The sequence below is a fragment of the Lissotriton helveticus genome, chromosome 6 (assembly GCF_964261635.1).
Source record: "Lissotriton helveticus chromosome 6, aLisHel1.1, whole genome shotgun sequence".
In the NCBI taxonomy this organism is placed as follows: Eukaryota; Metazoa; Chordata; class Amphibia; order Caudata; family Salamandridae; genus Lissotriton; species Lissotriton helveticus.
Window position 1 is genome coordinate 1,298,236,502 of NC_136067.1, and position 16,471 is coordinate 1,298,252,972.

General features: G+C 47.7%; 1 protein-coding gene across 1 annotated transcript in view; it reads left to right on the forward strand.

Moving 5' to 3' along the window:
• The window catches only part of LOC144762684 (uncharacterized), a 955,001-nt gene that overhangs the window by 780,143 nt on the left and 158,387 nt on the right, over nucleotides 1-16,471 (forward strand). The window contains exon 7 of the mRNA XM_078647927.1: nucleotides 9,075-9,247. Coding sequence (XP_078504053.1) covers nucleotides 9,075-9,247 — 173 coding nt within the window. The remainder of the gene's footprint in view (nucleotides 1-9,074; nucleotides 9,248-16,471) is intronic.

Here is a 16,471-nt window from a genome sequence, read left to right on the forward strand (position 1 = left end):
TGTAAATAAAAATTTAGCGATTTCTAAAAAATCGCTGAATATACTGCAAATCCCATTTATGCGATTCCTTATTTGCGAAATTCTCAAATAAGAAATAACAAATTTAGGGCATCTGCAATTAAGGTGCACCTGATTGCGTGAGGCAGAGTCAGAGACTGTGAGGAGAGGCTGGGGAGTGAGCACAGCATTAACAATCAGCTACAATGGAGTCACAGGACAAACAGGACAAGGAGGGTGCAGGGAGAAAGAGATAACACAAGTGTTGTGTAAGGGAGCAGGAGGTGCTGATTGAGGAGATGGTGTGCAGCCATGAACTCCTATTTGGCAAAAAGGCACTCTGTGTACCTGAGTTCAGAAAGAGGAAGATCTGACTGGATATACACGAGAAGGTCAATGCTGTTGGTGTGACCCAGCACATGGTTGAAGAGTTAAGGAAGGGATGGTATGATATGCGCCAAAGGTCCAATTAGAAGGTGGCAGCCAGGCTGGGGGAGGCCAATAAGACTGGGGGTGGAACATCAACTGCAACCAACTTAACACCCCATGAGGAGTTGGTGGAGTCCACCTTCCTGCCCCAGAGCGTCAGTGGTGTGGCTGACATAGACAGCTCCGACCCTGCAAACACCAGCCAAAGTAAGATGCATGCCAAATGCAGCCGCACACATCACAATCCCATTCACACAGTCAGGAATGCACCATACACAAACCACACATGTCAGGCTGGTCCACTTTTTCCAGCACACACTGCAATGCATCATGGGAGACGTAGTCAGATGCATAACAGTGGGGCAATGAGACACAGCAATGTTAACGCAGTATGTGAATTCCTGTAAAGGGAAAACACGATAGATAGCAGTTAGCCAATACAAGCTGAGAAAACTTTATTGAGTGAGAATCAAATTTCCCTTTCCATCCACAGCACAAGCTAGGACACAGGAAGACAGCGCAGGAGCCGAGGAGGCGGAACATATGGATGAGCAGACAGGGCAGGGGGACTCCGACGATACCACAGAGACCACACCTGTCCCATGGAGAAAGCGCACCATTGTGCCACCACTGCCACCACTGGAGGTTGACACACAGTCCACAGGGGAGGATGATGCACAGGTAGAGTCGGGCAGCGTGTGACACAGGTGCTGGAACAGCACACGCCCCAACATAGGGAGCAAGGAGCAGTGAGACACAGGCCAAGGGCCAGCACCAGCTTTGCCACAGATAAAGAGGCCACAGTGTTTGCTGGACTGGAGGGCAGCATGCTGCAGATACAGCGCCTGCAACAGAAATTAATGAGATCCATCAACCTTCAGCTATGCAGAGTCAACAAAAGCCTACGCTACATGGGGGAGGGCATCATGGACATGGCAGGTGCCATTTGTGACCTGTGTGCCACATTAAAGAGGGACCAGGCAGCCAGGTGCAGGGTGAGCCAATATTCCGACAGCCGTCTGAACAGCTACTCCAAGGCGGTAAACCGCCTGTGCACTGCCACTAGCCAGCTGACACATCGCACCATCAGCATGCAAGTGGAGATGTCCCACTGCTGCCACGATTTTGCGAAAGACCTGGTGCAGGTCGCCACTGCTGTGGAACAATTGCAGACAGCAAACACGGGTGGCACAGCACTCCTGGACTCAGGGAAGAGTGAGGAGATATCCAGCAGGAGCAGCATCACCTCACCAGTGCCCAATCCAAGAAGGCGCAGTGGGAGACAGGGTGCAACACCTGTGGACATAAGGGAGGGCAGTCAGTACCCAGAACGGGCAGCAGCAGTCCGTCCCAGGAGGAGATGAACTGGCAAATGGGTGAGGCAACCCTTTACTACTGGACTCCAGACTTACATAAATACCTGCACTGTGGACCTAACATGTGCTACGTACAGCGACACTCATTGAGTCACGGCTGTGTGATGAAATTTCATCCTGCAGTTAAGAAGGTTTGAATAAACACAGACGTGCTACAAAATATCTTTTGCATCATGTCATTATTACTCACCTAGAAGTAGTTCTGTGTGATCTCAGCCCGTCTCTGCCATCCGGGAGCTGCCCCAACTCCAACTGCTGGTCTGCCAGGGGGACCTGGGCCATCATCATCAGAAGTTTCAGTATCAGTCAGTTCTATTGGGATGCCTTTTTTCATAGCTATGTTGTGGAGCATTGCACAGGTAGCCACAATCTTGCGGCAGGCCTCAGGGCTGTATTGGAGTGCTGCTCTGCTTTTATGCAGGCAGCGGAACCGGCTCTTCAGGATACCAAAAGTAGGCTCAATTACACAGCGCATAGATTTGTGTGCACGGTTGTTTCTCCTCTCCCTTGCATTGGCTGGATTTAGGTACGGTGTCAGGATGAAGTCCCGCACTGCATATGCACTGTCACCTGCAGGAATGGAAACAAGAGGTGAATCAATGTCCCACACCCCAAAGATGTACTGTATGTAGGGATGTTTGCAATGCATTTACTTAGCAGGTAGCCCTAACCAAACTCGCCAGTATTGAGACGTCTGTATATCCATATCCCACTATGTCTAAAAATGAAAGAGTCATGAGTACTGCCTGAGTATTTAGCTACAATGTCATTGATGATATGTTTGGCATTGCAGAAGACATGTATGTTCAGGGAATGGTATGATTTGCGGTTTCTGAATACATATTCATTGGGTGATGGGGGTGTGAGGGCCACATAGATCCCATCGATGCAGGCAATTACGTGGGGGAATCGGGCAATCTGGTAGAAGTACAGTTTTGTTTGCTGTAATGCCTGTTGTGTGCTGGGGAATTGTATGTGATGTTGTAGCCTCTGTACCATTGCATCTAAGAATGCATGGAAGAAGCGCAACAGGCCACTCTGGGAGACCCCACCTGCCACTGCCATCACCCCTTGGAAACACCCTGAGGCCAGTAGGTGCAGTGAGCACAGGACCTGCACATGGGTAGGAAGGGGTTGAGTCCTGCGTGATGGGTGTTCCAGATGGGGGTTCAGCTCCTCTATCAGGTATAAAATGCTATTTGGGTCCAGCCTGTACTTCTCCTGGATCTCTTCCTCAGTCTACTGGAACAGAGTGATGCACACTCTGAAGATCCGTTCCTGTCACCTTCTCCTCTGTGCTGCTGCCCGGATTCTCAGCCTCCTGGCTATTACATGTAGCGCTGCCATTGTGAAAGTCCCTGTTGCATTGTGGGCCTGTTTATATAGCTTGCACCTGGTTACCACCTGCATTGACTTGGTGGTAAAATTGATGTGCAAAATTGCGAATTTTCAGAATTCACAATTTGCAAATTTTTCGTACGTTGCTTTGCAAATTCTCAAACTGCGATTTCTCTATTTGCGATTTTCGCAGCCTGCATATCACAGACTGTGAATTCGCAGAGAAATACGCAGATTTTGGCCCTTGCAAAATAAGAAATCGCAAAAATAGCGATTTTTTATTTTGAGATGCAAAAATGTGTCATATATCGCGTTTGTCTATTTCGCCATTGCAACCACAGTTTTTTTACAATTCGCAGTGTTTGCGATCGTGAAATCGTTTCATACATATGCCCCTGCACCTGTTGTCCAACTGCATACGCCTGGATACTACAACTGCTGAAGACGAACATCTGACGAACAGGCCTGAGGCGAAGCTCAACACTAGTGGTCTAGTGAAAAAAGAGGCTGCTACCAGTAGTCCATCTTAACTGATGCTGACATTTGAGGGTGTCTAGCTGCTGACTTTACCCAGCTTCATTGACCTGTGACACCATTGAGCTGATAATGTGAGGCTGAGCTATATGAATTGACAGACTGATTTGCACAAAAATAAATCCTTCTACTAGAATTCTAACCTTTGCCACTATGAACTTTGTGGGTGTAAAGACTATTGAACTGACCCACCGGGGAATAAATAGCCATCTGCACTGTGACTATTCATTGCTGATACCTGTATCATTGTCTATGTTACAGTAAATATTGTAACTTCCTGTGGAGAGTGGAGAGGGCACTGTAGAGGATAATAAACTTCTCTAGGACTTGTGGGTGAGGTCAACTTATTAACTAAACCACCTTTGAAGTGGGTAACATGTAATGTTGCTATAGGATGAAAGAACTTAATTTGACCTAAACATAAACACTGTGCTAGACTGTACATTTGTGTCTGTTGTTTGCCTGTTTAGTTCTAAGCTCTTGTTCTAGAACAACCTCCCTGTTAGTCCTTCCATTGCTCACTATCACTACTCTAAGAGTCAAGCATGGAGGCGGTGTATGTAGCCCTGTTTCCAGAGCCATGGTAGATTGCAATCCAGGACACCAGTGATAAATGACCTTAACCACCATGGTTGAGGCTCAGTAGCATGTGCCTGAGCAGTGTTACCTGACTAGGGTCTGACAAATGACCACAAGTAGTATAAGAACTGCAAGTTCCAGTTCCAACTGTCATGAACAGAGCAATAAGCTTAGCTTAAGTATAGCATTACCTGCACATTACAATGTCAGATGGATGGGTAGTGGGAGTAGACCTTGATACCTTGTCTTTGGATTACTTGAAGGAACTGTGCTTGAAAAGAGGGTTGATTCCGCCTTATAACAAGAATAAAATGCAGGTTTTGTCAGAGATAAGTTAGAGAAACTGGACGGTAGGGAATAAACTTTGCTGCACTCAGGAGAGGGTACCATGATAGAAACCCCAGGAGGGAATGCAGTGGTGTAAAAATGTCTTAGCCATCCGATAGAGACTTCAAACCACAGATTGCTCACCTTTTGAATATAGCCAATGCGCTGGACTGGATCCAGATAATATCAGGAGTGCCTATGTGTGCCAATAGGTATCGCTGTACGTCTTTGCACTGACATCATTCTGCTCCAAAAATTATGTGCAGAGCCTATAAAGGAAACACTTCAAAGTGATGACAACAGTTCCTTTCAGAGCCACAAGATAGAGGTCCAGAGCTGCCTCTTATCTCTCTGAGAACCTTACCTCAATCAAAAAATTATTGTTTTACAGTGTGCAAGGGACGTGTTTCCTCCCAAAACTACAGGTTTGAAGCCCTTTAAGGACTGTCCTAAACAAATGTCTGTGACAGATCATCATCAAATTATCACCACTACTTTAAGTCTGCAGTGACTGTGAGTCAATGAACCTGAAGGCCATACAATACTGCGAGGCGAAAACCCCACGACGATAGGGGTCAAACTCAAAATATCAGTCGTAGTCCTGTTTGAGGTCCAGAAATCATTCCAAGGATCAGTCTTCCTCTCTATCCAAATCTTCTGGTAGGTTCAAGAAAAAGCACTAGAAATCTAATTGGGACTTAGCCCTTTACCACCACTCACATTCTTCTTAGAAGGTGTGGGTTTGGCACCATAGATCTCATTCCCTCTCTTGAAATCGTTCAACTTTGGGGTCACTCCTGCAACTTGTTCTGGGCAAAATATGAGTTTCTGAGGCCGTCTGTCACTCCTGAGCACATTGAAGAATTCTGCAAGGCTATGCTCCCACTCTTCAGATCCATGCCCTCTCCCACAGCACACCCTGGATTCCCTGCTTGGCATGGATTCTGATAATGATTACTATGCTTGTGATTGGCCAATCCTATTACAGAGAATTGGTTTGAAGACCTGCCGAGGACTAGTGGTCTTGACACCTTCCCCGAGTCGGTTCTCCTCTCACCCCCTGTCCCTGACACTGTGGAGGGTGCTTCCTACACCATAGTTATGTGTAGTGCGGATGAAGTCCTTGACCTCCAGCTTCCAGCTAATGGTAAACAGAAAAGACAGACAACATTTCCAAATAGGGCATGGGCATTGAAAACAGACTTCCTCCATGTTGAGATACCTTCAGTCAAATATGCCCTTATGGGTTAGTCTGACACATCTTTTGCAATAAAATAAATCATAAGCATAATATTAAATTTAGAAGATCAGCATAACAATATCAATATCCTTGTATGGAAAATCATCTTCGCAAAAATGTGTACGTTTACACCAGAATATAAATTCATTTTCTGCATTCAATTACATCTTACTTCTAATCCTACTGTAGCCTTGCATATGATCCCATTTCAGATTCTGCACAAGTGTGGAACCAGTCTCAAACGCAATATTAAATAGGCACAAGTTTATATGATCATATTTGATCATTATCGAATATTCAAACATAGAAATTCAAAAGAAAAGTCTACTAGATGGGGCAAACATCATAAGCATTCCCATGCGGGTACCTACAGACATGAACTCCGGGCAAGTGTGCTCTATGTCCTCTGCTATGTGTTGTGTTTTCAATATTTAAAAGAATGATCTGGTACCTGCCAAATACAACAGTGTGGGTTATACACTTAATTAATAGCAGCTGTATTCATCATTTCTAAGCTCTCAATATTCAAATCTACAACATTCTCCTCTATGTCTCCACATACCCTAGTAACTCTCAAATGAAAACTAAATGTAAAATAAAAATTGCGGGATGTGTGTGGGGACAGCGTGCATGAGTGAACAGGGAATTTTTATAAAGGTGCGGTAGCTTCGGCTGGAGCCCCCAGTGAGGCAGCACAGGAGGAACCATTCTAATTACGTTCTTCCGTGCCTTACAGTATTGGGTTACCATTTTGTTCTACTTTTTCAGATACTTCCAGCAGTATGTATATTACTGCCCGTGAATGTTTGAACCCGGTGATACTGAGGTTTGATGGAGTTCTTCACCAAGGAACCGTATATACAGAGAAGCAATAATCACAGTGGAAGTAATATTCAAATCAAGAGAAAGGACAAAGGGAAACGTGGGTAGAGAAGAACTGGTACTCATCCGAAGTGGACAAAATGTTCTTTATCCTTTTTAAGGCCAAAGGGGAATTTGCTGCTGAGAAGGCACATATAATTGGAGTCCAAGATCCTCAGTTGTCTCTCTCTGTCTCCCCCACTCGGGGTGGAGCAATTCTGTCAACAACAAAAAAAGAAAGATTATTAGAATTCTTATTGTTATATTTTGCTCAATGTCTAGCAGTTGATTGGCTTAAATCACCATTCCTTATAACTCTTTGATGTTCCAAGATTTTTTTTTTTGATTGGGAAAATCGTACATCCTACATATAGGAGATTGCCGGGACAAACAATACCATAGACACAATAGTCACCATTCACCATTTCAATTTAATGAGGCACAAACCAGCGGCACCGGCATGGCGGGGTGGGCTCCTGCTCTGTCGCTAAAAATACCCACAAGGCGGGGCAGGTCCCCGCTGCACCTTGGGACCACAGTAATGCGGGGTGGGCTCCCGCTCCACAATCAGCACGGGGGAATCCCTACACCGGGGATTCCCTCTAAAATCCTTCTTGCTGCACAGCAAGCTGCAATCGCCAGCTCCTCTCTCCTGGCAATTTAGAAATTAGATCGCTCACGAGGTGCTAGGAGCCCCAGCTCCAGCAGCAAAGTTTTTAGGGGCATAAGGCTGGTCTCAGGCAGGCCAGCTCACTGGGCCCTCCGGCAGGGAGGCTGTCCCTTGTGGCGGTTCCTCCTGGAGCCCAGCAGCAGCAGCCCCCAGCACAGGAACAAGCTCATAATCATGGGGTCACAGCCCCTAAACTTATACTCCATTTCCCTTTGTCTGCACAAGCACAGGGCTTGGGGGAACCAGATGCAACTGGTTCAGGGGGGATTTGGAGCACTCTGTTGACAGGGCTGCTCTTCTTCATTGTTAGGTGGGGGTTCATCATCAGACACACCAAAGGGGGGCTAAGCCAGTATTCACTAGGGCAGGCACAATCCTATTCAGGGACTTCTCCTCCCACTACTCCAAATGCAGATGTCCCTTTCAGCCTAGCACTGACTCACCCTGCCCCTCCTGGAGCCACACACACCTCACCAGCCCTTGTCGCTCAAAAGCCAGACATGCAATTCACATCAGGCAGGCAGACACATAGCACACAGAAATGCCAACATCTAAAAGTGGAATTTCTAAAATAATAAATAATCTGCGCACACCATTGTGTAGCATTTCTTATTACTATTTCAAGCATACCAAACTTGACCATGCTGCTCCTCTTATATCAGGAATTACCACTGAACCACTTATCAGGGAATCCCCAATGCATTCCTATGGGAGGGCAGCCCCACAGTAGTGAGAAATCAAAATGGCTGTTTGTCACTACCAGGACATGTCACACACTTAAGGTACATGTCCTGTCTTTTACCTACAATGCACCCTGCCAATAGGGCTAGCTAGGGCCTACCTTAGGGGTGACTGACATGTAGTAAAAGGGGGGGCACAGACATGGCACACACTTTAGGTGCCACGTCACAGGGGCAGTAACACTGCGCTCACAAGCCCTGCAATGGCAGAGGCCTGAGAAAGGTTTGACAGGCTACTTTGGTGGGTGGCGCAATTAGCGCTGCAAGCCCACCAGTAGCATTTAAGTTACCAGCCCTGGGTATATGGGATACCACTTTACAAGGGACCGACAGGTAAATTAAATAGGCCAAACCATAGTTAACACAGAGAGCACACACACTTTACAGTGAACAGCAGTGCTAAAGTGCCCAGAGTCCTAAAACCACCAACACGATGTCAGAAAAAAGGCTAGGAGAAAGGCAAAAAGTTTAGCGATGACCCTGCAAAAAGGGCCAAGTCGAACAATCAGTTTCACAGGCAGTTGAGTTATGCAGGTAAGGCTGCTTGTCAGTATACCTTACAGATGACATTCTTGCCCCAACGTAATCCAATTGTAAATTATATCATGCTTGGTTCCTTCAATGGATTTCCATGAAGCTGCTCATAGATGTTAAGAGCTCAATCTACACCAGAGTCCTCTTTATTTCAATGGGTAGATATACAATCTATTTCTGATGGAAAGCTTGGCCAGTTGACCACTTAGATAGCTAGTGAGGAGTCGACAAGTTCTAAGAGTGGTTGCCAATGCAGAAGCTACAGAATTACACAGGAACTAATAGGATTAATTAATACAGCTGTAAAATTAAGATTCTTTTATTTTTCGCATACTGTGCTTTAAGATTGTTTGTTTCATGCCACAGTAATGTGTTTATCAACATACAAAATATGTACTGAATAGAACGAACTGACCCTTCTTTTCTCATGTAATGTCTTTTTGATGTAGACCAAAGACCAACTCATTGCCTCCACAAGGCAGATTGCCTCCAGCGGACAAACTTTTGCCAAATTTGCTCAAGTAATTGCTAAGAACTGCGTAGACAAGAGGTGTTCAGCTGAGCTGTCAAGTGTTGTGCAGCAGATTCACACAATTAGCAACCAGCTTTCTATCATTTCAAGGTAAACATAATACAAATTTAAAGTCTTCTTGACATCTGCGATATCATACAAATACATGTTACTTAACGTATACTTAGTCAACACAGGCGAAACAAAACATGTGGCCCCATGGTACTAAGTGCAGATTCCACTTCCTAACACCAGCAAATTTCTGATTGCACCTCACACGGGGAATAAATAGGCATTTAAGATGCATGTAAACAGGAAATGATTATCTATGTGTAGGGAGACCACCTGTGTAGGGTGGCCACCTGTCCTTCATTCCCCACGGGGAAACAGCCTTTACTCCATGACTTGAACTACACTATCAATTGATCAAGGAGAGAGAGAGGACTGGATAGACAGTCCGTATCCTCAGGGAGATTATATGTATGTGTATGTGAAAAATGGAGTGGTCTATTGAAAATAATGAACTGTATGCATCGGGGAACAGATTGTGTTCCTTCATGAAGCCCTCACCCACCAACCCATTTGGTGGCATGCTTCATCATCGGGCCCACCCAGTGACACCGAGTGTCACCAAAAACGATATCATTTCGCTGTTTATGTGGAAAATTTGCAAAAAACAATTTTCTGTATGTTCTGTTTGTCATTCATGTTGTGTGTACAGTTATGCTTGGAGAGGGAATCCCCCCTCCAACACGTATGGCACCTTAGTGCTTGCAACACAATTTACAACCACGTATTCACCATTAGTACAGCAATCACATTTTATTGGTCCTGAGGAAAGCAAGTTTAATAAAAGGCCTTGCTGAAACATGTAGACCGACCACTGGATGCAGGAGTTCATAATCACCACTCCACCTATATCTGCAGCCTTGTTAATGCTACCAGAGGCCTGGATATTGAAGATAGCCCCCTTGGGCACTGGAACCCCTAGATAGCTTTTAACCTGTTCACGTATCACTTCACCATCACAGCACTCTCAGTAATTCACCAGCTCCGCTGTAACACAGGCGTTGAAGCACACCCGGAACACACTCGGTGGGCCCGATGATGAAGCATGCCACCAACTAGGTTGTTGGGTGAGGGCTTCATGCAGGAACACAATCTGTTCCCCGATACATACAGTTCTGAGTCATTTATTTTCAATCGACCAGTCCATTTTTGAACTACACTACGCCTTTATAATGTGGTTCAAACCACAAACACGTCTTTACAATGCCTTAATTTCCCAGCAAGTCGCTACAACGACTTGCCTTAAGGGAAGCATTGTTGGATTAATGGTGGACTTTTAAGTCCAACACTTTCCCTACTGTTGCACAGACTGAAATTGGAATAGTAAATTTTTACTGTTCCAATTCCAATGCTTTCACTAAGGCAAGTTGCTGTAGCGACTTGTGGGGTAATGTAGGGGGTAATGGACAGGGAGCTGAACCCAACCCTGGCAATCAGCTTGACCGACCCCCAAGGGGCGGGGGGGAGTACAAGTGGGAAGCACCACTCCAGCTACCGCTTTTGTTACTGGCGGCGGATATTGCAGCACTGCTGCAAAACTGGCCACCTGTAACAAAACCGACCCCCACCCTTCTGGCCCACCAGCGACCAGTCCGGCCCTGGTAATGCAATGCATTGGAAAGACGCATTCGGGGTCTGTACCACATTTTAAAGGGATGTGGAAAAAATACATGTGTGGTTTTGAGATGCATCCTTTTTACTGACCGTGCTTTATTTGGGGCAAATGTCAGTTGTCCATTATGGATAATATAACGGACAATATTTGTTCGTAATTTCACTTGTGCCTGCCACTGGGTATCAGCAACAAACGAACAGAAAAACATGTTTGCTTTTTCTTTGTTTGGGAGAGGGTGGAGCTGACTTTTGTACGGCTACTTTAGAAACTTGTGCATCTGAGAGACTGCGTGTTCCAGCAGGATAAAGCTCATTTTCACCCTTTCACCCTTTGTTGTCACTGAAAATGGCAATGTTTTTCTCAACAATGTTGCTTGTGGTTATGGCGGGACTAACTGGCTTTGTGTCTGTGGGGGCCGGTTTTGTGCCTGTGGGGGATGGCAGTTCTGCAGTATAGGCCCCCTGTAACAAAAGCAGGAGCATTGTGTTTCGCTAGTATCCTGCTCCCAGGGTTGGCCGGGCAGCAATTGCCAGGGATCGTTGCTGTTCCCAGTCCAGCCCTGGTGTTGGTGGTTTGGGATGGTAAATATGTAAATGTGTTTACTTATTTCACAGCGACTGTGTGAACTGGCAGAAGCACAACAACCTTCTTCTCACTTTTGCAGAGGAGTCCAAAATGACTACATTTATTATTCGATATTTTATAACTCTGTCTTGTTATCAATAGCCACTTCATAACACTTACAGCTCATGCCTATTCCCTGATTTTACAAGTTCTGCTGAGTTTTGAAGCTGCTGGAACAGTAAACATGAAGTAGTCTGCCCAGGCCCAAGAACCACATAAGGAGTAGACATTCAGCAGCACATGGAAATACCTTTGTGTATAGGGAAGATGTCTGAGGTGGGAGCTTTTGGGGCACCTCCTGGCTCTACTTGACCTGGAACAACAACGTCCTGAGCTTTCATTTGAGTATTTTGTACGCTAGGAGTTGTATTCTTGGTTGACAACCATTAACATACATTGGTGTGAAGTGGTATGTTTATAGTTTTAAAGGATAGCTCGAGCATGGAGCATGGTGTTCCCCATGATACTGAGTCATCTGGTACAACAACCTTTTGGTGGCATTCAACAGTGGCCCGTGCAGGTGAGAGCGGTGGGTCCGGGATGGGGGGGATTCAATAGACGACCACAAGGGAAATTAAATAAATAATGAGTTTTACCTTGTCATTGTCAGTCAAAAATCCCCGGCCCCACTGCCCCAGTGCTCTTACCTGCATGGACCGATGCTGGTAGCATTGCATTTCGTTGTTTTTTTTGTGCCTGCTACTTTGGCCCCACTTCTGCACTTGAAGTAATGGAAGAGATGCGGTCTAATGACTGCTGGGCTGCTGGTCTTAAGACCCTAAGACCTGGTTCTTAATTTCAGCTTTCGCATTTCAATAAAAACGTGGCTATAGTCAGATTATTTGACTGCAGCATCATGGAGTGGGCCGGGTCGGAGCACTGGCAGTTTTTTAAAGGGGGCCTCAAAACGGGTCTCTATCTGGCTCTATTTTGTGCCCTGGCACAGGCAGTCTCTTATTTTCCAGACTGCAGTGACAGCAGGCACATGGATGTACACAAGCTCACACTGCTCACTTCTCAGTAGTAGAGCAGTTACGGCATGACGTCATGCCAGGTGCGGGTTTTAGGGGGAAGGGAAATCCTTTACAGAGAGTCATTTTCTCTCTGGATTTCCCTTCTCTTCTTGAAACCAGTGGTAGAAGTGGGCGGGGACGGAAGGGCACGGCGTGCCCCTACTTCTAAAAATGATTCCAGTCCGTTCCCCTACTTCTTACTCTCAAAAAAGAATGCCCGGGACGGCAAGAATAGTCCTCCTTAAAAACGATAACTTTTTTTCCATTAGATTCCAGGGGCTGCTCGCACTTCTCTGTTGAGCTCCAGAGGCTGCAGCAGCCCTTCCCTGAGCTCTCACAGACCTAGGGCTGGCCCATTGTCCTTCCGATTGAGGCCGATTAGCCCCTTTCGAATGACAATGCGCCAGCCGTGCTCACTTAAAACTTGTCTATTCAGTAAAGTGTTTGGCTCTGACACATAATGTCTGCTCTCCCCGGAGTATTAGCACCATGATACCTTCGGGTGAAAGTGCACTCTATAAATTTCATGACTGTAACCATATTTAATGAGTACCAATGGGAGAATATGTGGCTACTTCCACTCTTGTTTAGCAAGGTATGTTTTTCCCACAATTACTTGGCACCTTTGTGATTCCCCCAAGAAGATCCAGCAGCGAAGCGAGCATTTGCTTCTGTTAGTCACTACAAGACTTGTGAACCTGAAAATTGTGGTGGTAGAGCTACAGGACCCCCTTTTGCCCTCCGTGGCTGTCCAGGAAAGCATAATTTCTGCAACAGCAGGAATGAGTGGCAGGAGGTTGTAATTCCTGTTCACTCTTTGACTCCGGGCAGAGACCTCTTGCCAATGGTTGGCATCTTTTGGCACCTGTTACACAATCACAAAAGCGTGAGGTTCTTGGGCACTTTGAAAAGAAGAAAGCCTACTTGTACTACACAAAAACATAGAATTATTGCAGAAACAGCCTGGAGTGGCGGGATGATAGAAAAGCAAAGGGGAAGCATCCCTGATATACCTTTCAGTAGATACTGTGCAGAGCAGTGACGGGACAGAAGAGGCAACAGGAAAGGAGAAGTAATAGGGCAGGAGAGGTGACCGGAGCAGGAGAAGTGACGGGCAGGAGAAGTAACGGGCAGGAGAGGTGACAGGAAAGGAGAGGTGACGGGAAAGGAGAGGTGACGGGAAAGGAGAGATGACGGGAAAGGAGAGGTGATGGGAAAGGAGAGGTGACGGTAAAGGAGAGGTGACAGGGCAGGAGAAGTGATGGGGCAGGAGAAGTTAAGGGGCAGGCGCGGTGATTAGGCATGGGCAGGAGCGGTAACCGGGCAGGAGCAGTGAACGGAAAGGAGCAATGAACGGGGCAGGAGCAGTGAACAGGGCAGGAGCAGTGAACAGGGCAGGAGTGACAGGGCAGGAGTAGTGACGGGGCAGGAGAAGTGACGGGACAGAAGAAGTGACAGGGCAGGAGAAGTGACAGGGCAGGAGAGGTGACAGGGCAGGAAACGGGACAGGGCAGGAGAGGTGACAGGAAAGGAGAGGTGACGGGGCAGGACAAGAGATGGGGCAGGAGAAGTGAAGGGGCAGGAGCGGTGATTAGGCATGGGCAGGAGCGATAACCGGGCAGGAGCAGCGAACGGATAGGGGCAGTGAACGGATAAAAGAAGTGAACGGGGCAGGAGAAGTGATGGGACAGGAGAAGTGATGGGACAGGTGAAGTGATGGGGCTGTAGCAGTGATCGGGATGGAGTGCTGACCGGGCAGGAGCAGTGAACGGGCAGGAGCAGTGAACTGGCAGGAGCGGTGATGGGGAAGGAAAAGTGACGGAACAGAAAATGTGACGAGGCAGGAAAAGTGACAGGCCAGGAGCAATGACGGGGCAGGAGAGGCAACAGGAAAGGAGAGGTGACTGGGCAGGAGAGGTGACTAGTTAGGAGAGGTGACTGGGCAGAGAGGTGACTGGGCAGGAGAGGTGACTGGGCAGAGAGGTGGCTGGGCAGGAGAAGTGACGGAGCAGGAGAAGCTATGGAGCAGGAGAAGCGACGGGACAGGAGAGGTGACGGGGCAGGAGAGGTGACGGGGCAGGAGAGGTGACGGGGCAGGAGAGATGCCGGGGCAGGAGAGGTGACGGGGCAGGAGAGGTGACGGCGCAGGAGCGGTAACCGGGCGGGAGCGGTGAAAGGACAGGAACGGTGAAAGGACAGGAGCGATGAACAGGGCAGGAGCAGTGACGGGGCAGGAGAAGTGATGGGGCAGGAGAGGTGATGGGGAAGGAGAGGCAACAGGACAGGAGAGGTGACCGGGCCCAAGAAGTGATGGGCAGGTGACATGACAGGCAGGTGATGTGATGGGCAAGAGAGGTGATGGGCAGAAGAGGTGACAGGGCAGGAGAAGTAATGGGGCAGGAGCAGTGATTAGGCATGAGCAGGAGTGGTAACCGGGCAGGAGCAGTGAATGGGGCAGGAGCAGTGAATGGGACAGGAGCAGTGAATGGGGCAGGAGCAGTGAATGGGGCAGGAGCAGTGAACGGGGCAGCAACAGTGAACGGGGCAGGAGCAGTGAACGGGGCAGGAGCAGTGAATGGGGCAGGAGCAGTGAACGGGGCAGAAGTGACGGTGCAGGAAAAGTGACAGGACAGGAGAAGTGACTGGGCAGGAGAAGTGACGGGCAGGAGAAGTGACCGGGCAGGAGAAGTGACCGGCAGGTGACGTGATGGACACGTGACATTATGACGGGCAGGTGACATGACAGGGCAGGAGAGGTGACCAGGCAGGAGATGTGACTGGGCAGGAGAAGTGACCGGGCAGGAGAAGTGACGGGCAGGTGACGTGACAGGGCAGGAGAGGTGATGGGACAGGAGAGGTGATGTGGCAGGAGAGGTGACGGGGCAGGAGAAGTGACAAAGCAGATAAGTGATGGGGCTGGGGCGGTCATTAGGCATGAGCAAGAGCGGTAACCGGGCAGGAGCGGTGAACGGACAGGAGCAGTGAACGGGGCAGGAGCAGTGAACAGGGCAGGAGAAGTGATGGGCAGGAGAAGTGAAGCGCCAGGAGAAGTGACGGGGCAGGAGAAGGGAGGTGGCCGGGGAATTGACGAAGCAGGAGTGTTGATCGAGCATGAGCAGGAGTACTGACTGGACAGGAGCAGTGAAAGGGCAGGAGCAGGCATGTCCCAGGGTGACTGGAAGGGTAGGGGGCTAGTTTAGTTTGGGGGGGCCGGTTTTGTACAAGTGCAGGAGTTTTAAAAACACTGCAAAGTTCTTCGTATATTCAGCAGGTTTCGGTTAACAATACAAGTGCCAAGATAACTTTGGTGATCAATGTACCTGCTGGAGAGAGATGGGAGCATGTTTTGTCTAGTGGTTGTTTTACTCATCTAAGGTAGCGCAGAGGGTTAATATGCCTGCTGCAAAAAACATGTACCATGCATATCAAAGAGCAATATTTTATGTGCATAGTTCAGTGGGTACTGCTTTGTGTTCACTTCCCGAATGAAAGGACACTTGAATACATATGGCCTGGCAGTTCGGGCTGGACTGTTCACATTGGGTGCAGGATCAAGACTGATTTGCATGTGGCTGGGTCCAAACTGGAATGGCATGGTGTGAAAAAAACGATGGATTTAGGCCCAGATCTTTGTACTGGGGTGAATGTATGACATTGTTCTGAATTCTGTCCATCAGTTGTTCTATTTGCTTTTGTCACCTAGAGTGGGACGGGTATTCCCAGACGTGGATCCCGTGCTCTCCATGTCACTGGAATCGAGCTATCTTGGCTGATGAGGGCTGAAAGCCCAAAACCGGTCCCAGGATGCTTGTTTCCAGCCTGGCAGTTCGGCTGGACTGTTCCCATTGGGCGTAGGATCAAGACTGATTTCCATATGGCTGGGGCCAGACTGGAATGGCGAGCAAAGAAACAATGGATTTAGGCCCAGATCTCTGTACTGGGGTGAATGTATGACATTGTTCTGCATTCTGTCCACTAGTTATTCTTTTTGCTATATTATGATTGAGCTGCTAC